Source organism: Python bivittatus, unplaced genomic scaffold (assembly GCF_059951505.1).
Source record: "Python bivittatus isolate LINGU-HERP-01145 unplaced genomic scaffold, Pbiv_v1 ctg000080_np1212, whole genome shotgun sequence".
In the NCBI taxonomy this organism is placed as follows: Eukaryota; Metazoa; Chordata; class Lepidosauria; order Squamata; family Pythonidae; genus Python; species Python bivittatus.
The window spans coordinates 12381682-12409364 of NW_028277035.1; the positions used below are offsets into that span (position 1 = coordinate 12381682).

The window sequence follows — 27683 nt, forward strand, 5'->3', positions numbered from 1 at the left end:
CAATATCAGATTCTTACTGTACTTCCTTGATATCTTTCTAGGTGATGTTCTGCACTTTAAATACCCACAAAGTGGACATGGACAAGTTATTGGGTGGTCAGATTGGCCTGGAAGATTTTATCTTTGCCCACACAAAGGGCCAGAGGAAAGAAGTGGAAGTGTTCAAATCTGAGGAGGCCCTGGGTCTGACTATCACAGACAATGGTGCTGGCTATGCTTTCATCAAGGTATCTTTGAATGGTCACATAAAGTCTCCTACTGAATTCTTGCTTCGCTCTTCCTGGTGTAGGATTCTGATTTTTTTTCAGCTCTGTCCATTCTGCTTGCTCTGTCCTTCAAAAACTATCAGCTCTGAAAAAACAAAGCCCTTCAATTTCTTATATTTTTAGTAGTTTTTCCAATAACGTATTGATTCTGGTGTTTACAGATAATAATTCTTGTCTGAACTGAGTTTTTCTTGAATCTAATGTCTTTATAGCACCTAGAAGCCTAATCCTATCTAAATTTAGTCTTTTTTTTTTCTTTTCCATCTTTCTAAGAAAATGTTATTTTTTCCAAAGTGAGTCCAAAATGATAAGATTTCACAACAAAGTCTTTCCTGTGTATCTGCTGAAGGCATGTGAAATAAGATTATCAAGTCCTATCTCTTTATGATGCTAAACAGAGAGATCCTGATAAGTAACTTTAAAAAGCTTAAAGCAGATTTCTTCAGTTTTACGTCCTTCAGGGTATTTGTGTTCTTCATCCCAGAATTCTTAATAGCAATGCTGGAATACTATCAACTTGTGGAATACTTGTCTGAAGAGTTTGGGTCTGTTTAGTCTGGGGAAAAAAATTATTAAGGGGTATTATAGAGATTTTTAAAGTAAGGTGGAAGAAGTGGACCAATGATGTTAATTGGCAACAGATTTATGTGAGTAAAAGAATAACTAATGTAGTTACAGCATTCATGGGAGACAACATTGATCACTGCTATTGTCTGTAACAGCTAACTTGAACATGTGAGTTCAAAGGCAGCATACCTTTGCTTTTAAGCATCCAGAGAAAAGTCTGGCTGTTGCTAGAAACAGGGCACTGCCGTTGTTAATTGTTTGCTCTCATCTAGTAGCTGCTCTTCTCCCTGGGCTATTTGAATACCCAAGCATGATGACAAGAAATCCTAAATTCTGCCAGAATAATTATATTTAAAGTAAATTGTATACTTTAACATATAACATATGTTTTGGGGGTACAGTATTTACTTTATGAACAATCTAGATTTTCCTTTTTTATGGGGAAAGTAGGTTGAAAATTAGATTCCCGAAACATGATTTGTTTGACATCGAAAACTGAATTGTATATTTATCCTCAGGAGCATAGCCATGAGAGCTACAGGTATCCTTTTTTAAAAGAAAGGGTTTTCTAAAATTTTGACAGATATCAGAAGATTACTGTAGATATCTGTTATGCAGGTTCAAAGGATGCTCATCCTACAAAAGTTACATATAGAGTTGTGATAATTAAGATAAATGAGCCAGTGGGATACAAGGCTAGACACCATTAATCCTTTTTACCCTGCAGCACTATCCTCTCTTACTACTTTTTTAATTATAAAAAATCAAAACAACTATAAAGAATAAATTTCTCTTTTCCCATCTATCTGAGAAAAAAATATTTCCTGCAATTTTGTACAACTGTCAGATTCTGCAAACATGTTCCTAGATTGGAACTAGACTACATTCACACCATGAGAAACAATCAGCTTAAACATTTTGCAGGAACAGTTTTTTTCTGCCACCATTGTTTTTTTCACTAGAGAGAAGAGAAAGGAAAGGGATGACTCCATCTATTCTGGGCTCTGATACCCACTATCAGCATGGAGTTCCTGGCAGATTGCCCTTGAGAGTATGCAGCTTTTGCTGGGGAAAAGATCCCCACCATTTCCTAAACAGCTGGCAGAGGGCTATGCCTCTAAGGAAGCTTGGTTATTAAAGCTTTAATTCTGTTTGGGGCCTTGCTGATGGTTCCTGGATAAAGCTTGTCCATCACCTAAAAAATTCAACTACCGTATTTTTCTGACAATAAGATGCCCCCATGTACAAGACGCCCCCCCACTTTTCCAACCCAAAATTAAGAAATCAATATTTTAAAGATAGTGCAGAGCACATTTTTATTTAGTAATTAGGTAACATTGACCTGATACACTCGGTGGGAGGAGGTCCAAACCATCTCTCTGCAGCTCTGTTTCCAGGCTCTTTTGCATAACTGATTACATTCAAGCACGAGTGAAACTGCAGATAGCTTGTCTCTGCAATCAGCCTTCCTCTAATTGGTTTGTTCAGCATCAGCTGACGTCAATTACATCAGGCTCGTGATTGGAGGAAGTCTGTTTGGGAGACAAGCTATTTCACTCGTGATTGGAAGCTAGCAATAGGAGGAAGCCTCTCTGTAGAAACAAAGTATGGGCAGTTTGGAACCGCACGATTCTCGGCTAACTTCCTTGAATAAGATGCCCTTCAGTTTTTAGGGTAAGGATTTTAGAAAAAAGTATCGTCTTATAGTCAGAAAAATACGGTAATTCTGTTATTGAAAATAGAGCCCTATTTTCTTTTGTGGGGCACGTGCAAGAGCACAGTTTTATAACACGTATTCTGAACATACTTCCTTTCTGCCATACAAAGTACATGGAGGCCAATCCCCATTACAGAACCTCAACAATGGATTTCATCTGACTAATCATAAGTTAGACACAGGCTTAAATAGTTATTTCTAGTTTATGCCGAAAATAAATTATGGGCTGTGATTAATATTAAACCTAGAGCTCTGAGTTTTCCTCAGTACAACACACCCTTTTATAGAGCAATAAGAAGTTAGCACCAAAGAGACCAGCCTGGTATCTTTGGACAGAGAAGGAAGTCTTCACATGGCATCAGTCAAAGTTATCACGGTACCTCCTATGAAGTTAATAAGCAGTCGCTGCACTCCACCCTGGATTTTTCAGTATTTTGGTCCTACAGGAAATGACTATGTATTGAGATACAGTGATCTAAGGGAAGGATCCAGTCCTTTTCAAAATGACCCAGAACCACTGTTTTTATTATTAAATATCAGTTTGTGCAATTTTAATCCTTAAGATAAGTATCTTTAGATTTGACTACAACTGCCAAAACAGGCTCTGTCAAATAAACAGGCTTCACAATTCTTTTAAGCTAATATTTCCTATTTGTTTTGTATCAGCTGCAGTGAAAATCTAGTGTCTCTGGTTTTAGTCTCCTTCTCTTCTTTTTCTTCTTCCTTTCAGGTAACTGTACTTCCTAATGAGCTACTAGTGATAGAAATCATTTGCATTGACTTCATATGCTTAATCCACATAAATATATTGTGGCATTCTAATACATGCAGTAAATATATAAATAGAACATGGACAGTGTTCACATTCAGTTCTAGTTTATAGTCTTGGGAAAGAGGAATAATATTATCCTGCTGTAGCAGATAGTAAGAAAAATGTACCTTTAGCAGCCTTAGATCTGCTCTCATAAATTCCTTGGGATTAGTGTACATTCTCATTCATCAAAACTTTTTTTTTTAGACTGTCTCCAAGGATATAAGTTTGGTAGCATGGCCTCCTTTCAAGGTGTTTTTTTTTTTTTCTGCCAGAAAGGAAGATGGCAGACTGGTTGGGCCACTGCTCATCTTCCCTATGAGTTAGTTATAAGTGTAATTATGAATCATGTGTCTCAAGTAGAAGTTGCAGGTTCAGCACTGGATCAGAGTAATGCATAACCATTACTTTACATCATCATACTTCCTAAGGCAGAGAGTTGTTGAACTGCAGAGTTGACACTCTTACTATTGAGCTTGATTTCTTTCTGCTCATACATATTTAGTCTTACCCACTTGAAGGCCTGATATAGAGACAGTCTCTGTGCAATTCAAAGAAATGTCAGGTTGTGTATAAAGCAAAAGGCTCCATAATTAAGGGACTGGTCTTGGCAAAGTAGTTACCTAAAAATTACCAGGTAGAAGAGAGGTATTCAAAAGAATAGTAGTTCTGCCATTACAATAGTTCTGATTGCATGAACTGCTCTGTCTGTCTCTCATTAAGGAGTATGAGTCTTGTTTGGGGAATCAGGGTTGTATGGAAGCCTACTTTTTTCTATTTCGTTTTATTTTTTGGCTGCACTGCATTCCAAATTTTTGAAAATAGGAAGTATCTAGCATCAAGAATTTATTTGGTTTGTATTTGCATAGTAACTGTTCACCTCTGTTGGCAGAGAATCAAGGAAGGGAGTGTTATTGACCGAATCCAAATTATCAATGTTGGGGATATGATTGAGTCCATCAATGGTCAAAGTCTCATTGGCTGCCGGCATTATGAGGTTGCAAAAATGCTCAAGGATTTACCCAAAGGTCGCACTTTCACTCTGAAGCTGACTGAACCCCGAAAGGCTTTTGGTACGTATGTGTTAAAGGTGCTGCTATTGTACTAGCTGCTGAGAAGTGAAAATATGCAGCTATATTTCTAATCCTATTTTCATGTGTGATTGCATATTTTTATTATTTAAACTGCTTTTGAGATGCTTTTCTATAGGAAGCTGTATAAAACTGGATTTAATATAATATTAGCTCTAAACTGTCTTCAGGTGAGAAAAATAGACAAGTCATAGAATAACAAATTGGCAGTGCACATATTTTCTCATTGAGATTTTTATTAAAATTACTGTAGCTTTGTCCAGATGAACTATATTGTCAGAAATGTAGTGGTGGCTGGGCTCTTCTTTTCAGAGTTGGTCCTTCGGATCACTGATTGAAGATGAGGAAAATAGGCTCCAGTGATCATAAGGTTTGGTTAATGAGGAAATTGACAAAACCTTTTAAATCAGAAGTATGCAACTTTTTTGTGAGCAAAGATGTTTGATTCCTTGGCTGGTCTTAAAAATCTAAGCAGGATCAACCTAGTTAATGCTTACATGGTAAATCATATGGAAATAGTTGGGTACAAAGCAACTTTGGGAAGTTGAAAAAATAATAAGCAAGTTTGGGAAGTTGAAAAAATATCTTTGCCCTCTTAAACAGCATGTGGGCCACATCCACAAAACTGCTTTGCTGTGTTTCCATTCTCTCCCATTCCAGAGCTGGTAAAAAATCATGCACCCAAATGTTGCTGCCCCTTACCTCATACCCAAAACAGGTCTGTGCTGCATTGGTGTCCATGCAGCTTTAATACCCAAAATTCTAAGCTGTAAATTGGTGGTTCCCGCTGCTGAAATCCCAGCCCTGCCCACATTATCCAGCATTTGAAAAGCCTTTTCCAGTTGGCAATCAAAACACTTGGATTACTCCATGCATTACATTTTTCTCCTTTTTTCCTATCATACCATCAACAGATTGAATTTTTTTCTTTTCAGGCCTTGAAATTAGACTTTTTTTTTTAAAGGCAGACCATGTTCATTCCCCAAAAGAAGTTTGTAGCCTTAGTTGACCAAAATTATTATTATTACTATGGTTTTTCACACAGCCAGATGTTTAGACTGGATTTGGCATTTTTATCCACCTATCAAGTCCTTCCCAAGGACCTGGGATAGGCAGATGTTGTTGTTTGATGGTGTTAAAGGTATTGTCGCAGGATATAAGCTGTTCCAAGTAAAGTTGGCTTTTGCAATTGACTGGTGGTGATTTTGTCAATGTTGTTGTTGTTATGGTTGGTTGCACAGTCAGCCAGATGTTTAGACTGGATTTGGCATTTTTATCCACCTATCTAGTCCTTCTCAAGGATTTGGGATAGGCAGATGTTGTTTGAAGGTGTTAAAGGTATCGTTGCAGGATATAAGCTGTTCCAAGTAAAGCTGCCTTTTGCAACTGACTGACGGTGATTTTGTCAGTGCTGATGGTGTTCAAGTGGTGCTCCAGATGTTTTGGGATTGCACCTAAGGCGCCTATAACTATTGCTACTATCTTTCCTTTCTTTTGCCAGCGGCGCTGCTGCTGCTGCTGCTGCTGCTGCTGTTATTATTATTATTATTATTATTTGCACAATTAGCCAAATGTTTAGACTGGATTTGGCATTTTTATCCACCTATTGAGTCCTTTATTATTATAATTATATATAAAAAAGGTGGGATAAAAATATAATAAGTCAAGGCAGTGAACATAGCTAAATATTCCTAGTTTCCCCACAACAACAACCCTGCGAGGTAAGTTGGGCTGAGAGAGAGTGACTGACCCAAAGTCACCCAGCCAGCTTTCATGCCTAAATGTTAAATGTTGTAAACTTATCAGTAGGTGGTGTAGTGTTGCTGCTGCTGCTGCTGCTGCTTTATCATCACAATCGCATAAAACAGGTTGGTCCGATTATCTTTGCAAAGTGGCTCTGGTGCTGTTTTATGTCTGCATCAGGATTCCATGCCTTGTAAGGGCAATGCTAGCCTGAGGGCTTTGCAGCTCCCCCTCTGTAGCTCAGACAAAAGAAGCAGTGGTGAAAGTGGCAAGAAGTATATTGGTTTCTCTGTTCTCTTCAAGACAGCATAAGCTGGGTTTGAAAGGTGTTCTTTTTCTTTTTCGTTTTGTATGGAGTAGGGGAGGTATTTGAAGAACCAAAATAGCAGCAATATGGAAATGCCCTTTCTCAAATTAGCGGGTCCAAATGACTGTCTCCAACTTATGTAACTCAATAATAATAATTTGGTTGTTCTGAGAAACCATCTTGGACCATCCAGTAGTTTAGATCAGGAACCATCTGCCTGATTTAGAATTATAGTGCAGCAACATTTTCTCACCAGCAGAGGTCAGGATGGCATCACCTAGTAAGAATTTGTCTCCCACCCCCTCGCCCTTCCTGCCCCCCTCTGCAGCCCGTATTCTGCTGTAGAAAGAAACATTTACTCTGGCACGGTCAGCCTTGCCCCGTAGCAACAGAATGAAGCATCCTGTCTCAGGCAATAGAATGGGGTCCATACGAATAGGAATGGTCTGAATAGGAATGTAGTATTACTTGCAGTAATACTATAAAATGTTGGCCTAGTAGTAAAGGGGTACAGTTTCGGCTCTGCCTGAAATGCCGAAATAATTTGGTCTGTAAAATGTTCCCTTCTGTATGAGCATCTATCTGTGCTTACCGTGATGAACATATGACTATCACTGGTGAATGTGGCCAGTACATTTTTCAAGGGGAAAGCCTTGCAAGAAGCTGTATCCACACTTTTGAAAGCAGAGTGCCTGCAGGCAGCATTTCTGAGATGACACACTTCCCATCTTTATTCCCTTTTTTCTCAAATGGGCTAAAAAGGCAAGGGTGAAAAGGTATTTTCATTCCCTTAAGCCTACACCTGATTGCCCTCTTTCTCTTACTCAGCAGCATATATTAATACATGCATGCGCGCACCTTCCTTTGTGCCATGCTGATTGCATTCAGAGGCTTGGCCAACAAAGCCAGCAAAAACTTGTGGGTCTCTGTTTCTCAAGTTTTGTTAAGCCCCTGAGGAAAGGATACCGTGCTTAACAGATACGTAAAGGGAATATTGGCAACCCATAGGGAAGAAGGATGGGGCAGTAGCATATTGATGTCCCAGCAGAATTCTGAGGAAGTGAGCTCCATTAGCAGAGCCTGGAGCAGGAGTACTCTAGCCTTGGGACAAGACATGGAGGAAGCTCCTTGATGAGGACATGTGCATTTGCATGTGTTTATTGATTATTCTCATGCCAGCAACCTTATTCTGGGAAGGATCTGGGTCCTTTTTGATCACCAGTATTTGCTCTCATTTAATTTCTCTATCCTATTCTGTTAGGCTCATTATTACACAAGTTAGTTTTCAATCCTGGTCCCGAGTATTTTCCAGAATCTAACCTGTTCCATTTAGTAGAGATAAGCCTGCTACAAGATCACTTTTGCGGGTAGCTACAGAACCTAGGAGATGTGTATTTCTAGTTCACTGGCTATTTATAATGCTTCCTCCCACTACTTGGAGTAAGTGTCCGAGTTTCTAAATACATCATATTCCCTGTTTGCTCTTCAGCTCATCCATCACTTCAGTCTGTCCCTACCATTGCAAATTCCTTCCTTCTTGAGTGAGTCATTGGATGGTTCTGGGAAAGATTATGATTTTCAACTTTTCAATTTACTTCCTCATTGGCTGAAGCTATCGTACTGTATGTGCGCCAATCTTTCACTGCACCTTTCATCTCCACTGCTGAATTAATATTTGCTAGTGCTGCAGGAATATTGTGCTTATTCCTTCTCCATATGTTACTCCGGTGTAAATGTTGTTAGCCAGGAATAGCATGGATACCTTTTCAAATGGAACCTCTTTTCCTGTTCAATTTTTTAAGCTAACCAAATCAACCCAGAATCACTTCTGTGCAGGTATTTTGGGGGATAAGAGAATTGAACTACAAAATGGATTCCTTGGTTCCAGAAATTACTTCTGCTTTCTCAAAAAACAATCCTTGAATGTGACATATGCTGCTAGTTTTCTTTGTCAAAAGTGAGATCACTTAATAATAAACCTCCTTTAAATATCTTTATGAAAATTAGTAAGCTTAGTGTATTCATACACAAATTTATTTGATTAATGATCAGAACAATAAAAGAGTTGGGCAGCAACATTACATTAATATAGCATAATAAAAATTAATTTAAAACATTAAAACTATACTCTGGTTTCTCTTCAAGTCATATAAATCTTTCACAATGTGTGGGGTGGGATGAACATCTTCATATATGCAACTATATTTAAGTATCTGTGCCTGAATATATGTTTGCAGTAGTTTATAAGCATAAAACAAATTCCAGGTTTGTTTCTACATTTCAATAAACCCCATTATTGTTCAATGGACTGTTTCTGCATCTCATATTTTAATGTTTTTAACCTTTTTTTCCCCCTTCCCCTCTCCTTTCCTCTCCCATATTCTGAGATGCACTTATTCTGAATTTGGTTGTTGATAGAAAATGCAAAGCTGGTGACTAGGGATGTAGTGAAAAATAAAATGATAGCTATAGTTTGAATTAGACCAGGGTAAAATTAATCAAGGGAAGATTTTCTCAAGTCTTAGGAGGATCACAGATGCTGCCTGCCAGAGGGGTCACATGTGCTTAACTTACCTGTGGAATATGACAAGTCCCGTATAGCCTTCATATGTTCATTCTGTGGCAGAGCTTGTCTTTCCATTTGAGATTGAGGTTTCCTTGCAACAGTGCTATCTTTCAGCACTAATATTCCTCTTGACTTTCATTTCATTTAGCCACTAAGTCTTTGACAGAAGCAACAGAAGAATATCTTGGAGGAGCCACAGGAGGGGATATAGGCCTTCTGTTCAGATTCCTGCACTAATGTCTTTTGAGCCAACCAGGGGTTATTAAAGCAATGCTTATTTTTATCCATGGCAGGTCTTTTGAGTAAAAAGTTCTCATCCTTTTTTATGCAATACAGATTACAAAAAAATATTTGGGTTGGAGGAGCAATATTAAGGTTGTCCCTAAATGAATTAAATTTGGATTCCAGCATGCATAGTCTCAGTCTTGCCAAAGAATCAATAGCTTTCCCCACTGCCTGCTTCACTGCATGTGCTTTGCCACTTCTAAACATTTTTTTTTTTTATCTGCGCTCAGTCGTTACCGACTCTGCAGTGACTGCTTGGACGAGTCCTTGCAGTTTTCAAGGCAATTGTTTCGGAAGTGGTTTGCCAGAGCCTCCTTCCTAGAGCAGAACCCAGCTGGCGAGCGCAGGAGGCGGGGTTTCCATTGCTTCGTGCCCTTTTTGGGCACGCACGGTTTTTCGCGCTTACCAGCAACTGCTCCCAACTCCTTTTTGCAAGGCGCCACCAGCATTTTTCCTCCCACCAGAAGTGAGAGTACCCATTTATCTACTCACGTGAGTTTTCGACCTGTTGGGTTGACAGGAACTGGGGAGGAAACAGGCGCTCACCCTGCTAACGCGAAGGCTGGACTCGAACCGCTGAAGCGTCGACCATTTCTGGCCAGCAACTTTCAGCGTCATTAAGCCGCTGCACCACCGCGTCCCCCTCTAAACATTATTCATTCCTATTTTTATTCATAAAGCTTGGTTGAAAGATGAGTTGCACTGATCTGCCTCTGTGACTTACTAGTTGGATTCAACATCACGCTAAGCCATGAAACACCCTTATACCAATCACAACTGCACACTAAACTAAAACCAAATAAGCTACATTTTGACAAAATAAATATGCGAATCCCAGACATTGTGCTAAGCTGTGATTCTGGTTTAGCTACAGTGGTTGAGTATACAGAACATGGTAGCACACCACATTTTGGCTTAGCTCACAAGTGTATCCTTTGTTTCTCCCTTCAAATGAGTACTGTCTGGATGCTTTTTGGCTGTCAGTAAATTGCAATGAAAAAGTTGTTGCTTGGGTGCCCAGCTAAGAGTAAAGGCAGATACCCATCACAAATATTATGAAGCTTTGTTGACAAGTTAGGATTGCGCTGGTCACTGAGGTATTTCCGTTTTGTAGCAACAGGCACAAAAGTAGGAAACCTAACAAGAAAAAGGCCAGGAACATCTAGGATTGCTACTTGCTTATGACTAAACAGACATTGCTAACAGACTAAGGAGAAGAACCAGACATTTTATTAGCTTTATTTCTGTCTGTGCATTCCCAGCTTTGCAAAGAAGAGGCCCATTTAGGGTGTCCCCTTAAGTTGGACTAAGCTGAATAATTTTCCCTTCCATCTCTATTTGTGTTTATAATTAGAGCCTTTAATATATAAATTATTGGTCATGAAATGCCTTTGCCTAAGATGAATTCTGTCCTCCTGAAGGGAAAGAGCCTTTTGCTACAAAGTATGCATATTACAAAGGGGAAATGGCAGGAATCACTCCTACAAAGGGATCTGTATCCCTTATAAGAGCCTATGGTATTGCTTGAAGACCACAGCTTATGAATCTCCCTTAGTATAGTAATAAGCAATGAGACAGGACATAGAGGGGTTGCTTGCTAAATCTGCATCCTGTTTTTATTTGCCAAGAATGTGCTGATTCTCAAGGGGTAGCTTTGGTTCAGGTGTATCCTACTGTAGGTTCTTGCCACTTGGCAAATTACGTTTGATATTTAGAGGGGCCTGATTTCACCATCATGTCCAGGAACAGTTTTCTGCCCAAATCACAGGCTTTCTTGCTCTTAAATCTGGCAGAACCACAGTTCATAACATGCTGGTCTACACTTGGTGGATAACGGAATGCTGGAAGCCTCCCAGGATATGTATGAATTGAAGGGGGAAGGGAGCCAGACGGTTACCTGTTGAAGGTGGTGCCAAGAAGCTGTAAGCAAGCAATACCCTTTCCCCAAATAACTAGGCTTTGCAAATCCTCAGTCAGTATAGTTAACGCTATTAAGATAGTTTCACAAAGTTAACAGTGATCATGAAATAGCAATAAATAGCATACCAAGAACATGATAGTAAGGAAATGCATAATCATCTACTAGCATTCCATGCCACAAGATACCCTTTGGAGGACCTCACAAATAAAATAAAGACAGTATTACAAGTGTGTATGCATAAACAAGCAAAGGGCATATGTGGTTTTGACTTCCAGTTCCTCAGAAGCAATTCAAGTGTATGATTAGTTGGTATACACATAACACATCTAAAGCTCATGTTATGTATTTTCTCTTTTGTTTAGCTACAGGAAGAGGCCATATAGGGAAGGACTGTAGAATGTGGTATGTGTTTTGCACTTTGCCAGCCTAATCCCCAGCATTGTTAGATAAGGTTTGGAAAGAATCCTATTTGAAATGCCGAAGAGCTGATATTTGTGAAAATAAATAAAGACAAAAGAAGCATACTGATCCTTAGAATCAAGACCAGGTCTGTTACTCTTATCTCATTCTGGAATTATGTTGTTGGCTGATACAAGTATGACTCAATACAACATCTCAATTTCATTATAAGTAAAGTTATACCGTAGGTTCATTTTATAAAGGAAGAGCTAGAGACATAAAGGATGGCTGCCAACTTTCACTCTAGAATAGTCTGTTACTTTTTCTTAACAATTTCGGATTCTGAGTTTGTAACTACATTGGCAATAGATCTTGCAGCGGTTTCTTCAACATTTACTCCAGCTTTGATAGTATTTCTCTAGTCTCTAACAATTCTGTGGTAGGGATATAAAAATCTACTCTCCAGCTCAAATGCCTGTTCTAGATATACCCCCAGATGTGATTTTTGAAGTCTGCTTGGCACTTGATAAACATACTTACCCAGAGATTGCTGTAATCATCACATCTACTTTATAATGTTTATTTTGCAATCTGGCAACTTAAACTATTCTTGAAACGTCATGACAAAGAATTTATGTGTCATCCAGCTACATTCCTAGAATAGTGTGTCCTTCCAATCCCAATTGGAACTTTAACCTGCCAGTTCTTTTTCCAAGACCACACACTTGGAGCTACCTCCCATAACTTAGAATAGATTGGGTGCTTTTTTTTTAGGGAACAAAACACATTTGAAAGCCTCAGAATTTGTTTCATTCCTTTCTGAAAGCTGCTCTAGAGTCATTGCTGAATATCAGCTTTTGTTTAAAGTGGTGATTTGAACTAGTATGAAGATTACTTTGTTAGGGAACAATATTTATGTAATGTTTGATTCGGCTAAGTGAGTACCACAAATACACTAAAAATAATTGGTAACTTTTTCTTTTCTTTTTTTTTTTTGTGAGCATTTTATTGCTTCAATAGATGACTAAAATCAGGGACTGGATTTGAGACTAATGCTACAATATATTTCTTAATTTGCTCTCCATTTGTAGTTAGCATCAATGGTTGCAAAAGAGAGAAATGTTTTAGTTGATGGATTTGAAATCACTTCTGTATCTGCACTCATCTTGCCCATCTTTTCAAACTTGGAGTCTGGTTCCACAATTTTTTCTTTTAAGGGTTAATGGGACAGTGTTCACCTATAGAAAGTTATGCTTTCTACTAACCTGAGAGAAATTAAGTAAAGAGAATAGAACATCCCATTTCAGGAGAACAGATAGTGAGCAAAAAAATTCTTAAGCTACAAATAACTATAAAAAAATTCTCATTTGGGAGCTGGCATTCTTCTCAGAAGTATTAAAAATTTCAGCTTGTTCAAGGCAGTACATTCAAAGGCCAGCTTGCCTGACAGATATTTAAAATCAGGCTCAGAAGAAACATATACTTTGTTTAAATCTTGTTTCTACTTAACTTTTATAGAAATCTAATTAAGATAGAAATGAAATATCCAGAAGTAGAACATGCCTCAGCCTTAAGAATATACAGACATGTTTGCCTTTATAATTTGTATTATGTTGTTAAGGCATTCTCCACAAGACAGTTACAGATAGCAGCAATTTGCAAGAAACTAGTTTTATCCTTTGAAAATGAGTTACCAAATATTCTAATACAAGTACAGTTAAAGAAGAACCATTTCTTTGCCCATTTCAAAAGAGCTTATGACCCGGGGCGGGGGGTGGCGCGGAGAGAAGGAAGGAAAATATATCGCCTCAAGAACCCATAGAAATAGAAGTTCAATCAGAATGACTGTGTAAATGGAATATTCTCAGTTGGACCCTTATCAAGCATGCTAAATAGAATTCCAGAACAATATCTGATATTATTCTCCCCTTTGAAATGAAATGCTCCCTTTACAATGCAAAACGTGCTGGGGTTAATCCTTTTCTTTAAAAAATATTACTTCTGTTGTAATCTATCTGGAGATCAGAAAATAAATTCTACAAGTACCCTAACAGGAATCGCTAGGAAATAAGCTGTTTCAGTTCTATTAATAATGTTCAGCCAATCCATTTTTAGGGAGGTACATGCAAAAAACAGGCCCTTAACTGCTACTAGATTAATGAGTGCAAATTAGTGATGGCAGTGAAGGTACAAGTGATTGCAGGACAAGGGAAATAGCAAGGAGATTAGGACTCTATGGCTCATAGTTTCACCACTTCAAATCTTGTTTAGAGGAAATGAGCAAGGACACATTTTAGTGCTAGTTCTCTTCCCCTCCAGCAAACCTTGGCAGTGGTAAAGTTATCCTTAATTGAAGGATCCATCTAAATTTGTCCTGAAGATGGAAAGAGTCTGCTAAGGCTACCCAAAGGAAATGGGGACTGCAATTTGTCAAGGAGTACACATTCTTCTCATAGGAGATATGCAGTGATACCTGGAACCATGACAAGTAACTTGTGCAAACTCTTTGTGACTCCTTTCTTTAAATATGCAAACATTTCCATGTGTTGCATCTACTTAACTTTTTTGGTAATGCTGCCTTTGGTTAATTATTATGCTGGATTTTGGCCCTTTTCCTTTCTGAAGAGATGTGGATCTGTTGGCAAACTACAGATTTCCTTTTTGTTCCACTGGAAGTAGCACTATGTTCTAACTTACCATGTGTGCTCCAGGAACAACTTCTCTGTTAGGCACAATAGACACAGTGCCTAGGACCCACAAAAATGTGAATACTAAAATTTAGTAATGATGATACATGATAGACATAATTAATCCACAATACTTTATTATTATTATTAAATAATACTTAGATTATTTACTATTCCCTATTTCTTTGTAAAAATGTGAAGAAAATATTGAAATCATATAAAATATAATTTGTAATACTATTTTTTTTATGGAGGGAGTGGTCCATAAAGGCAAAAGTTCCTTGGGCCCACAATAGTCATAATTTGGCCCTGGTGTGTTTTACCTTCACCTTTGGCATAGGTACTCCAATTTGTTCTTAAGATGAAGTTGCACTCTTAAGTAGACTCAGATTTATAACAGGCCATGCCAGAAAGGATTGTAGAACTACATATATGGAAGTTACTATTGGGGTAAGTAAACTTGATTATTACTAACATTTCCCTATTTTGGAATGAGTGAGAGCAAAGGCCTGCATTAGATAGTAACTTTTGTAGAAGTATCACTTATAAATCAGATTCTCTGGCATTCCACTCTTCCCATTGTGGGTATATTGTCCTGTGATTGGTACTGCTCATTCTGATTCTTTTTATGTTCTAAAGATCTTCCCCTTTACATTTTGATGGGTATATATTATCTCTCACATATTATCCTGAACAGCCTACCCAGTTCCACTGACAGTCTATTTCCTACAAGTGTGCTTACATTTTTGAAATATATATTTTATAATGGTTCTTTCCAGACTATTATAATTAACATTTTTTGAAGCTGCATTTTTTACTAGTAGTCAGTGATATCAAAGGATTTAATGTTCTTTGCTGGAGATTTGGACTCTGATGTTCTTTTGTTTGAGTTTAAATTAATAACCATTTCAGTCTATGGTAATAATGAAAAATCTTATCCGTTTGGCTCAGAGTCTGTACATATGGTAGTATCTCTATGATGTTGGCAAGTTGCTGCAAACCTCATAAACGTGGGTCAGCAGTGGCAAGCCCCAAAACTGAAAAACAGCACTTGATTATGACTGCATATTACTGACTAATGACAAATAAGCCAGGAACAAGTGTCTTTTTCATGCATTTCTAGCATGGGGACATGAAAGTAGGCCCTGCTGTGTTGGTTTTTTAAGCTGGGATCTCTGCCGTGCAGACCAAACAAAACCTCAGCAAACATTTTCTTATTCTGTTCCAGACATGATCAGTCAGAGGTCCAAAGGAGGCAAAAACAGTGGATGTGCTCAACTTGGCACAGGAAGGGGCACTCTGCGTCTTCGGGCCAAGGGACCAGCCACTGTGGAAGAGCAGGTATGTGCTCCCTGGCGCCAGCTATACTGGTCAGAAAGATAAGTAGCTCTGCTGAGAAACTGGAGTTCTTTCTTCCATCCATCCAAGAATAAGATAGCCATAAAGCTTTGTTGAAAAGGATGTCTCACCACAGACCAAGCATCACTTCGGCTGCCTCATCTTTACATGCCATCCCTTTCTTCCTTACTCTCCTATGCAGCAAAAAAAAAAAAAAGTGGAAGGGGCAAGGGGATTAGCAGTAAGCAATAATAAAGATTGGCTGCTCTACAGAGCTTACAGTTGTGGATCCTGGATCAGAACTCTTCCCCCTCAACCCCCTTTCATATTGTTTCCTTTAATTATTTTTTCCTATCTCTACCAAGGTATTCTGCTGCACTGCAGCCACCATCAATCCTGTCTTAGTGGGAATAGTTATGTGGATTGCTTTTTTGGTTAACAGAAGGGAAGTATCGTTGCTGTCTTTGCCACAGTGTATTTTTTTTTCACAGCCTTCTGCATTTGAGGAAAAGGCCATTGAGAAGGTTGACGATCTTCTGGAGAGCTACATGGGTATCCGTGACACAGAGCTAGGTGAGTTCTCTCTTTAATCTGGATGCTAAACTGTTAAGAGATAACAACTAGTGACTTGTGGCTGTTCACAGCCTACTCTTACCTGTTTTTACTGTGCTTAGGAATAGAAATAAATGTGAGGCTTTCCTTGTGTCCTTCCTTAGATTTATGTTTAGTCCTATAAACTATGGCATATAGCCCTATAAAGTGTTTGGGGATAGAATTGATGCTTATTTCTGATTTTTCTTCCTCTGTAGCTGCTACCATGGTGGAGTTGGGCAAGGACAAGCAGAATCCTGATGAATTTGCAGAGGCATTGGATGAGCAGCTGGGTGATTTTGCTTTCCCAGATGAGTTTGTCTTTGACGTCTGGGGAAGTATTGGAGATGCCAAGGTTGGGCGCTACTAGAACTGTAAACTTGCTGGACCCCACCCACAGAACCTATGGACAGACCAGTGGTGAATCTGGCACACTGCAGCGCCCTTCCCTTGATCCTGGGCCCACTTATGGGAGGGATCCTAGAGCAATAAGTAATCTGCATTATTGACTGGAGTGTAATGTGAACTGGGGGCAGAATTTCTGCTGCTGCTGCTTGTTTCCAGCCCCCTCTTGTTGGAGATTCCCTCAGCCCTGGGTACAACCAAGCCATTCAGTTTGCTGTGTTTCCTTGTCTGAGCTAGGTGCTACCAGTTGCTTCATACAGTTTGCTATTCTTAGAGAGGTATGGCTGCTGCGTGTTGGATTTCTAAGCTTATTCTGGTTTGAGAGAGATCATAACTGAAATATTGGTTCAAGTTTAGATGGATGACAAACAGTTTTCTTTGAGAATCAGATACTCACACGGGAGCTGAATGAAATAGGGATGGACAGAGTTGGCTTTTTCAGCTCTAATAAAACCTTGAGAGAAGTGGGATTTCAGTAAAACTCCTAGTTCTGCATATTTGCTCTGAGCAGGTTGGTGCCTAAGGAGACACACTCCCTGGTTCTTCTGAAAGCTTGACCACCCTTTACCAGTCCACCTGTCATCTGTGTTGGTACAAGACACATACAGACAGCCCCTCCTATTTGGGAGCATCTCACTTGTCCCCTTGATCCTTGTAACTTAAACATTAGGTAGAACATGCAACAGTGATGCTTCTGCTCGAGGTTAGCACAAGCTGGGTTAGGAAATAATTTTCTCTCCATCCCTTTACCAACATGTATTCGATGTGTCCAAGGAGAGATCAGTTGTTAAACAGCTTCCAACTGTGAAGTACAACTGCTGATATCAATTGCTGAATTCGGATCTGTTCTGATCAGTGGCCTCAAATGTTATGACTGGGAAGTAATTCACAGCATAGTCAACAGCTATAGAGAACATGTATAGCACATACATGTAACATCTAACCAGAGTACCTGCTTCCATGGATAGGTCTGGCACGTTCTGCTGTTTGAATGTTACTCTCTCAGAACCACATGCGGTTTTCAGCCTTATCCACCCTGCCCGTTTTAGTTCTATATCTGGGCTTTTAATCCCTGCCAACTCGTGATGTGTGGACAGTACAAAGGTTATTATGTGTGTTTTCTCTTCTAGGGGATGGGACTGTACTGAATCACTAGATCAGTGGCATTTTCTCCTCCACCCCACTATTCCTAGGGATATTCTCCTTTTAGGCTGGCTATAGCAAGCTCCTCTTTTCAAAGTACTTTTTTTCAAAATTTGGGGGACTCTTTCCAGGAGGAGGGGCAGCAGCAGGAGTCCCTTGTTGTCTAGGTATGGGCATACCCTTCTTAATGTCTGTCTTGACTAATTTTGTCCTGCTGACCTACCTCCTAGGGTTGGCCCAGTTAATGCCTGTAATGCTTCCCTCTTGTTATTTATATTCTTTCACTCATGTGCTCATTCTCAAATACTGGGCCTCTCCCCTGTGCCACAATCCATTACTGTAATTCCCCAGTAGTTGAGAAGACTTCTTCACTTACATCTTACAGCCTCAGCTCACCTACTGTATCTCTAAAACACTAATTCCAGGTAGGATATGGAGCTTGCGGACCACTGGATCATACCTCAAGCGCAGAGAGAGTGAGGCTTCTGCTAAGCCTTGCTGTTTCCTGTGTCCTGGCACTGGAAACCTCTTAGGGAGACCAGGCACCATGTCCTCCTTGGACATATTTTTGTATTCTGCAAGTAAATTGTCTTTAAGATAAAATATATCAATACTATTAAATTGTGTGTGCATGCTGGTGTGTTTAGAGCTATTAATTACAGTTAATGAACTGATAAGGGAAAGAAGGGAATGAGCCTGTGGAAGGGGTTGGAGAATCTGCATTACATATTAGGGGGCAGGGGGGAACATATCCAGAGCAATATTGAAGAAACCATCTGTAGCCTACAAGATTTTGTCTTATTTTAGCTTCTTTTGCTGTGTGCCCTTGAAAAACTTTACTGCCCATTAATTCTCTTAAGCTTTGGATATTTCCCTCCAGACCTGTGCCCTGCCACAGCTGCAGTTTAGAAAGGATGTGCATGGGATGACAGCAGTAGTCTACCTCTCGAGTTGGCATACATTCTGCTCACTCTGCTCTTGCGGAGCAGTCTAGATAGCTGGAAAAGGTCCTATACGTGAAGCTGAACCAGACGATAAGCTGCATGGAGCCAGCAGTTTCATTTTAATAGGCACTCAGGGATTCTGCAATGACTGCTGAACTGGATGTCTAGTTCAGTGCAGTGGACGTGTGATATTTGAAAGATAGTTTCTTCACATCCCTCCATTATTAATTCTCACTATCATGGACTCAAACATTAAAGTTACTAGAAGTGTTCTGAGGAATCTTTAAAAATCTTTTAGAATGCTGTCTGTCTTTAAATAGACATTCTAAAAGGGAAGCACTCACCCCAAAAGCTTTCAGAGCTGCTTTACAAAGAGCAGTAGCATCATTCCAGTAGGCTGGTGAAAATGAGTGCTAATGATGATGGCCCAAATCAACTGGCCCCCACAATCAAAAGGAAAGAATAGCACTGCTTCTCCCTCTTTTCTGCATCCTTTTTAAATGGCTTCTGTTAGATGGCATTCACATCTCCAGCTTCTTTGCTGTGGCCAGTCACTGTCCCATAGCAGCTACAGTGCAGATGGATGTTGGGCTTTGTCTCAAATGCTTCTGCCAGCATTTGAGTGGGACTATCATAGCTGTGTCTTTGAGAAGCACATAGCAGGAATAAACATACTGCGTTGCCAATGAGATCTGGGCTAGGAAATAGGATAGCTTCCCCCCATGGGAGATAAAGTACAAACAATGAGGTGGGAAGAGTCTGTTCATCTGTATCAGGATGCACAAGATGAGATGGAATTCAGGTCTGATCTGAGATTCATTAGGCTCATGTGCCAGTTGGAAGGGGGCTAGCACAGTAGAGGAAGGCTGGGGGCACCAGTGCTCCTAGCCTGCTTCTGAAAACAGAAGGGGGAAAAAAACTCTTGTCTTTCACTCTTCAGAGGCAGCTTTTCCCCCTATCATTTAAAGTCACTAGACTCCAAAAAGTCTGTTCCAAGCTAATCCCATACACTAAAGTATTTGGCATGGTGCTCATCAAACTTGCCTGATACACATCTTGATTTTGCTTTATTTGCCATTCACTTGGATTCCATTTAAATTTATGTATAAAAGCCAAATTTGAAGACTACTGGAAAGTCATGGAACTGTCAGTTGTTACAGGTTGTGTTAGAATTAGCCTGCTCTCCTCACTCAAAAACCAAGGATTCCCTGCACAGATGCATGTTGGTAAAAATGGCCTTGCTCCAGCTTAAGTAGCTCTTTCTGAGATGGGCTTAATCCTCATGAACAGTCCTTGTCACACACTTCACAGCACTGTCTTGGTTGATATTTAGCCAGATGATAAGTGGGTACCAGCTGTTCCAATGGGCTTCCTAGAAATGAAAACTTTGATTTTTCTTGCAGGAGTCCAAAACTGACAGATGGCTTCTGGCAGCTTTTGGTCTGGAGGTACTGTTGAATAGCCTCTCCACAGGTATTAGACTCCCGTACAATCCCCATCACGCTCAGCCTGTTGGATGTGAATTATAGAATTGGAGGGGGCCGGAGTTGGAAAGGCTGAGTCTAATGATGTGAGATTCTTTAATGACTACAATCTTTTCCAGAAGGGCAACTGTTTTAGTCTCTGATATGAAAAAAAGTCTAGTGGCACCTTAAAAAATTGCAGAATATAACGTACAGTAAGTCTTTTTGGGTCATAGCTCACTTCCCACTTTTACTTTCACCATTCCCCCCTTGGGCTCCCTTGTCCCAAACAGCACCTCTGTGATGCTCTCGCAGAACTGAACTCTATGCGTCTGATGATGTAAACTAGGAAGCATGACAGCTTAGACAGTAATAGGCACATTAATCTTTAAAATGCAACGAAACTGTTAGAAGAGTTTTTAAAGGTTAGATGAGTATCTCTGCTGATAAAAGACTCTGGCATTCTGGTTCCATCTGTGGCCAGGGTAGACGCACATGGACATTCTACTAAATCATGGAGGCAACCCATATTCTGAAGGATATATTTTTCATGAGGCTGGGGTGGGAAGCGCAGAGCAAATTCCAGTTAGTCTCATGACTTGGAGCCTTTTTTTTTTTTTAATTGGCAGCAGCCTGTAGTACTCTTGTATGATGATGAATTCCACAGTTTAATCTTGCTTTGTACAAGGTAGCAGCAGCAGCAACTTTGATTTGTCCTCAGACTATTGCTTCCACAATAGTGCAGGGCAGAGTTTAGGATTCAGTGGAAACCTGGTACAATTTATGATAGGTCAGCAGTATCCATTCATATACCACTTGCAAGCCATATAGCTTGGGGATGTGAAGGCAAGGAATCACTGCAATGTAACATTGAGCATTGGGTGGAAAACATTTCCTTGTAGACACCCAGCCAGCTTGGAAGAGATTGACAGATCCTGCGTGATAACTGAGTCACTGTGCACATTCCTAGTGATTTTTTAAAAGTCTCTCATATAGATAACCTCTAAATGCCAGACAAACACATAACTCAGCTAACATAGAATCCAATCCAGATGTACACAGCAGTTGCCTGACTTACAGTCTCCCAGCTGGAACTGGCTAGCAACCTGCTCACAATTTCTGCCTGCTCTATTGAGTTACCTTTCCCATTCCCAAAATCTGCCTCCATTCTTATTTTTCAACAGCCTGTTGAAATAAGTAATTTGAGCACTAGGCATTCTGTTCCCTTGTGGATAAATGCAATGTATGGATTTGATAATTTGATGATCATGAAAACAAACAGCACCACTGTCAGTGAAACCCTTACAGGTTACACATAAGGAAACTGGTTCTAAGAACTTCTGACGTTTGATTCTTCTACCTGATCTTTTCTTTCTTAAGATGCTAATATTTTCAAAAAATAAGAGCAGGTAACATTTGTAAAATCAGCAAAGGACTAACTGAAATACAAATGAGAAGTCCTTCAAAATGGGGAATGCTTGAGGAGGTACAATTTGTCTCTCACAAAACAGTGCCTGTGGTAGCCAGCCTATCATGCAAAAGATTGACATAATTCACCTGCTCCAGTTGAATTCTTGCCTTATAAGTATAAACATCATTGAGTCAGATGAACCTATATTTATATAACAGCATTCAGGGTTCCTGATGAGATTGCTCACCATCAACATTAAGTTCCAGCAGAACTTCAATCATCAGCATCTTCAGCTTGCTAAGACTTTCAGAGAGTGGATGTATACATCCATAACAATATCTCTGCAGAGAAAAATGGGTTTTTGAATCCTTCCTTGGAAAAGATGATCACAAGTTAAACCAAATCTTCATCTGCATCTGGGAGTAGTAATACTGACCATTCTTGCCACAAGTAGAACAGAAGTCAGGTTGAAAAGATCATGTGCTGTGTTCACAATGCTTATGTCAATGGGCCCAGACTATGGCTTTTGCCATACAGTATGCAGGAAAAAGCACGGATAGCAGATTCCTAACTAATGCAGACATTGACCACCAGATGGGGCCACTAGGCACATTTCAACAATAAGGTATTAAGCCGAACACTGTACAGATCTGGCACAAAGCACATTTAACACCTGAATAGTAAGCCTGTTTGCACAAGTCACGAAGGAACTGCCTTCCCCTGGGGCAATCTCATATTCAAAGCTAATACAGTACTAATTTAAATTCTTGTAGCTCTAGTGCAGCCTGTTTATTCTGTATTAGACAAACTGATCTTGGAGCAGACTTTGAACTGGGTACTAGCTGCTGTACGCTCTTCCTAATAATTCAGGGTGAAATCCTGTATCTACTTACCTTATAATCTCTAAGGGGCTAAGTAGGACTGACTACACATTACCCAATTTAGTAATATGCTGTTTGGTCAATTTTTCAGTTCTGTTAAGAATGTGGGTATCCTTAAACAAGGAAGTAACCCTGGTTCTCCATCTAGATTTAGATTAGGGAACCCCCAACCTATATGCAACTCCCCCAGTCCCCTGAAATAGCCCCACCAAAATGAGATGCCAAAGTGGTTGAAGTTTGGTTGAACTATTTTTCCTTCAATCCCACCCCCAAAAATAAGGATAGAATGGGAGTATGAGAATTGATCCTATTCCCACCCTTAAAATCTATCCAACTCTCCTAAAATTGTCAGAAGGTAAACTAGCCAAACTTAGCAGTGCTAAAATGCTTTCAGCCCATTTTCCAGGAGGTGGCAAGTAGGGTTAATGGTGGGAACAAGAGCAGTAGGCCTTGGGGATATGAAGAGTTTCTATTCCTAACCTCCCCCGCCAAAAAAAAAAAACCCCAAGAGTATTTCCTATATTTTCAGCCCTGTCCCATCTAGTGACATCACCACATCAGCAGATGATCTACAGCTCTCCAGCTGGTTAGCTGCTGAGTTGTAGCCACTGACTCTTCAGAAATAATTCACTTTTTATGTAGATCTTTAAAATGGTTACAATGCTGATATGTGCCATTCCATTGTTAAAAAGCTTACTGCGATTGGGTAAATAGTCTAGAAACCTTCAATATGGGGAAAAAAACCTCAAAACCTTTTTAAAACACTATAATTTACATCATTTCACTTAATATTTCAAAGGATGCTGCTGTATTTGTGCCTCTCTGAGAAATAGTACTGCTGGTCTTTGCTAGTTCTTTGCTGTTGTCACTACTGGAAGGGAATTGGCAGCTACTGGATGCAGTGCACAGGATCCAGACAGTCCTTCTATAAATGGAATAAGACATACCTGTTTGCAGCAGAAGCTAAGGTGCAGCAGAAACTTTCGCTGAAGAATGGGGAGAAGTGATATTTGCTGTTTTATGTGTTCCCCTATAGTATTCCAGACACTACTACCCATGTTCCTTAAGAGGGATCTGACCTCTTTCAGAGATCACTGGAGGCTACAAACGGAAGAATAAGCAAAAATAATTGCTTCATGCTACCTCTTCCTTAAGAAAAAAAAAGTATTGTGAGCTAAATTGTACTCCCAAATACTCTGGATCCAAGCCAGTAAAAATAATTCTAACTGAAATAATTATCCTGACATTAAACCCAAAAATATTCCCCTATAATGGCTGGTTTAATAAAAGCTTCATGAAATCCACAAAGCTAAGTTAGCGAGGCCTTGTAAGAAATGGCCATGCATCAAGATATCTTGCTCGGACACCATCTGTTTCTTACGTAGGTTGGCTTTAGGAAAAAACCACTTCTCAGAATGTATTGCTAATAAGTTACCTAATTTGACAGATGTGCAAAACATTTAATGACCAAAACATGTCAACCCCAGAACAGGATTGTAATGAGTTTGGGAATGGATGTTTCCAAAATATTGAATAACAAGAACAGGTGGACATTCCTTTCATATTTCCTAAGCTGGTAGCAACCTCTCCTAAGGCAAGAGACAGGTAGAAAGAGGATCAAAGGCATCAAGGATGCCTTGCCTTACCATACTGACTAATAAATGAGGGCCAAAGTGCACACAGCCAGTTTCCAACCAAACCTAACCTCTTTTTCTTTGCCTTCAACCTGATTAATGGGGCTCTGGGAGAATCTAACTTTCCTGTTTGTGAGATGCTGTTAAGAACAAAGACATTCCAAGGATATGGAAAGAGGTCCAGTGTTGAAACAAAATGGTTTAAGATCCGGCCACTTCTCATTCACTCAGAAGAGCCTGTTTCAGAGTTAGAACAATCTGTTTGAAGCCTAAATGTTGCAACCACAAAACGTTTTGAGTATTTCTAGCTGATTATGCATTTCAAGAATACCATGAATGGGGTACAATGCACTTATTTCACTTGTATTACATGTCAGGATCTCACATTTAGAAAACAGTCTGCCTCTTTGGACCAGAACTGCACACCCCAATTGTGTAAAACTCAAAGCAGAATGTTTAATTTAAACATCATTTAAAAAAAATAATTTAAAAAATCTTCCTCTACCCATCCTGCCCCTTTCATCTTCTGGTAAAATATGAAAGCTGGGCATTAATCAAATTATCTTCTCAGGATCTATGACTTGGATGTTGCTTTATTCCATACTTCTGAATTGTAAAGCAAAGTCATGCATTGTGTCCTTACGGGAGGTACCTGTAATGTTTATTTTGTGGCATATATTCTGTGCATGTAATTCTTGAGTACCTGTCTTCAGTCTCCATTGGGATTTGCCTTTCCCCCCATTCGGTGTGTTGTTTGGTTTGTCCACCATTTTCTTAAATCTTATCTAAGTCTTCTCAAACCAGCAGTGGAGCACACTTGCACAAACAAAGGCTACAGGAGTATGAAACTCCCCAAAGGTATTATATGTATGGAAAAATCTGATTACCTGCCATAGAATGCTTGTTGGCCCACATCAATGCAGTCTCTCAAGACTGTGAGAAAAAATGATGCAGGAGAACAAAAAGTGAGAGGGTTTGTTAAGAGATACTGCAGAAGTCACACATCTCTGTATGTAGTTGTACATTTATGGCAGATGTGTTTGCCTCTCATTGTAGCCGCCTGGTTTTAATCCCACCAGCCCCAATATCTAAAGGCAATTTCTATATATTTTCGATGGGAATTTAGCTCCTGGCTTAATCACATTTGAATCAAGACTATTCTGTAGTGTAGACAATAAAAAAAAAAAAAATAGCACAAGCCCTCATGACTACTTTCCTATCATTCTCAACACTTCTTTTCTTGCCCAATTTCTCCACTGCTGTTACACGAACTGCTCCATACAGATATAAATCATAAATTCAATCCTACTTCTATTGGTCCAGGAAACCCCATTCACTCAAATGACTGCTCAGCCATGACAGTACATACAACTCATCTCATTTTGTTTATTTGCATCTGCAGCACAATATTGACAAATGGCCTGGGGGTGTTCTGCGATTTTCCTCCCAGATTGCTTTAATCTCCAAAGGAAAGTAGAATTTGCATGCACACCTTCCTTGTAAGTTTAGAACTTACTCCAAACGTTGCCCATCAGCAAAATCAACTTTGCAAGGCCTTTGCATGCTTCCACTCCACTATCCCAGCTGACCTTGGTTTATCTCTAGGCTGTTTGTGCAGCCTCTTTTGTAAGGATTCGTGGAGGCTAAGGCTGAATCTAAATAAAGCTTGCAAGGTCTCAGACAACAGCCATTTCAGTTGCAGTTACAAAAGCAGCCAACCTGAACGAGAACAAGGCAAATACTAGTTCTTTTGAATACTGAAAAAAACAGTTGAAAATTCTTGCTTGCAAATATCATACCTAATCCAAAGGTTCTTCCAATTCAATAAAATACTGGACCATTCAAAACTGGTTTCTTATACATTAAGTAGTTTAGTCCCAACAGCAATTGGGAACTATATCCATTGCAGCTTCAGGGCATTCTTCTGTGAAAGGACCAGGGTAATGTATGTATGTATGATACATACACACCACCGTCTTGCTCATTTTCTGTGCATATACGTCAATTCAATATTCTTTGTATAAGGGGATAAGTGTCACTCCCAGGAGAGCCTGTCACTTTTGTCTTTTCTAGTGCTCAGGGTGCTCAGTCTTACAGGATAATGACAATTCATTGGTGAGGAAGTATGTACTCCCAACATCCTTTGAAGGGTGGCTTGCCAACATTTCAGACTCTCTTTACCCACAGATTGCAACTTGCAGCAGTTTGAAGGCCATGAGATGCACACAACTTTTATGTATGCATTTCATATTACTGTAATTTTTTAAACTTACATTCTTATGCATGTCAGAGGAGGAATGGCAGAAGAGTGATGCAATGGGTAGGTCACCTGCCAGGGAGAAAGAGTGGAGCTTTGTTCATGTGGCCTATCAACACTTCAGGAAAAGACTCCACAGGGCGATGTTTGTGTTTAGGGGTAATGGTGAATGTCTCCAAGCTGACAACTGAAAAAGTGGATGATGCTTCAGTCTCTTTCTCTCCTCTGAAGTCCAAGAATACATTTCGCCCTTCTCCTCCTGGCTTTGCTCCAAAGGTGGCTCCAAAGACAAGCTGATGGCTGAATGTAAGGCTTCTATCCAGCTCTGGGACAGCTAAAGCATAGGGCCAGCTTGCCAAGCCACTTCTAGATCTTTGAGGTGGAATGTGGCATCAAGATCCCACGTGATTCTGGGTCTGAGTGAGAGACGAGAAACAAGGGGCTGCCCTGGGGAACACGTCACTCTGGCAGCTCTCCCCTGGGTTCCAGCCCTGGCAAGAAGGGTTCTGGAGGAAGGGAGGGAGAAGAGCCCTGTTCTCCCCAGAAGTAGCTGACCCCTGCCCCCTGCAGGATGGCAAAGGAAAAGATTAGTTTGTTGGCTGAATGCTTAGTGTGTTCCTTCTCCCCTAGAGTGACGATCCCAGAACACAAAATCTTGACTCTCCTGTGGTGAGTGCAAAGAAAAGCCATTTTCTTCTTCCAGAATGGACTCTGTTAACAGGCTGGAGGACGTTGATAGACTTGTCATCTCTCCTCATTTAGACAAGGCCGTGATCCAAATGTCCACCAGGCTTTAACAAAATGGAAGACTGGAGAACTGGTGTAGATGCTGACATGAATTACCTCCCCGTGAAAAGAGGAGAGGGGAGGGGGGGAGGGAGGGGGGTTCTCAAAGGGATGACAAAAATGAACTGAACGTGAAATACAACAATCTGTGGAGAAAGGAGAGTTCCTTATGTGGCCATTCCCCTCAGTCCACGAAGCAGAGCAGCATGGAGTCTGCCCCACTGAACCAAGACAGCCTGAGGTTGATGCAGCACTGAATGCCTTCAGTTGGTATTAGCAACCATCACCTTATTTTCTTCCCCTTGGCACAGATTATAGGAGCAAGGGCAAAGGAAGAAGAATGCATTTCTCCTCACTTTCTAAGTGAGAAACACAAGGGCACCTTAAGGCATGTAGGCCTTCTGAAGTATGTTTCCAGATTACCACCAGTTTTGTAAGAAACCAGACACTAGCCTTGAGCCCATACAAAA

At 40.0% G+C, this 27683-nt stretch overlaps 1 protein-coding gene across 6 annotated transcripts in view; it reads left to right on the plus strand.

Moving 5' to 3' along the window:
* The window catches only part of GIPC1 (GIPC PDZ domain containing family member 1), an 89746-nt gene extending 62475 nt beyond the window's left edge, over nt 1–27271 (plus strand). For 5 of the 6 annotated variants that reach the window (XM_088133540.1, XM_088133541.1, XM_025169408.2 and 2 more), the window contains exons 3-7: nt 42–227; nt 4254–4434; nt 15589–15701; nt 16190–16271; nt 16508–27271. In XM_088133540.1, the coding sequence (XP_087989666.1) occupies nt 42–227; nt 4254–4434; nt 15589–15701; nt 16190–16271; nt 16508–16659 (714 nt within the window). In that variant the 3' untranslated portion in view covers nt 16660–27271. The remainder of the gene's footprint in view (nt 1–41; nt 228–4253; nt 4435–15588; nt 15702–16189; nt 16272–16507) is intronic. The other variant, XM_007432577.4, reaches the window with a different exon arrangement.
* The last annotated feature ends 412 nt before the right edge of the window (nt 27272–27683 follow it).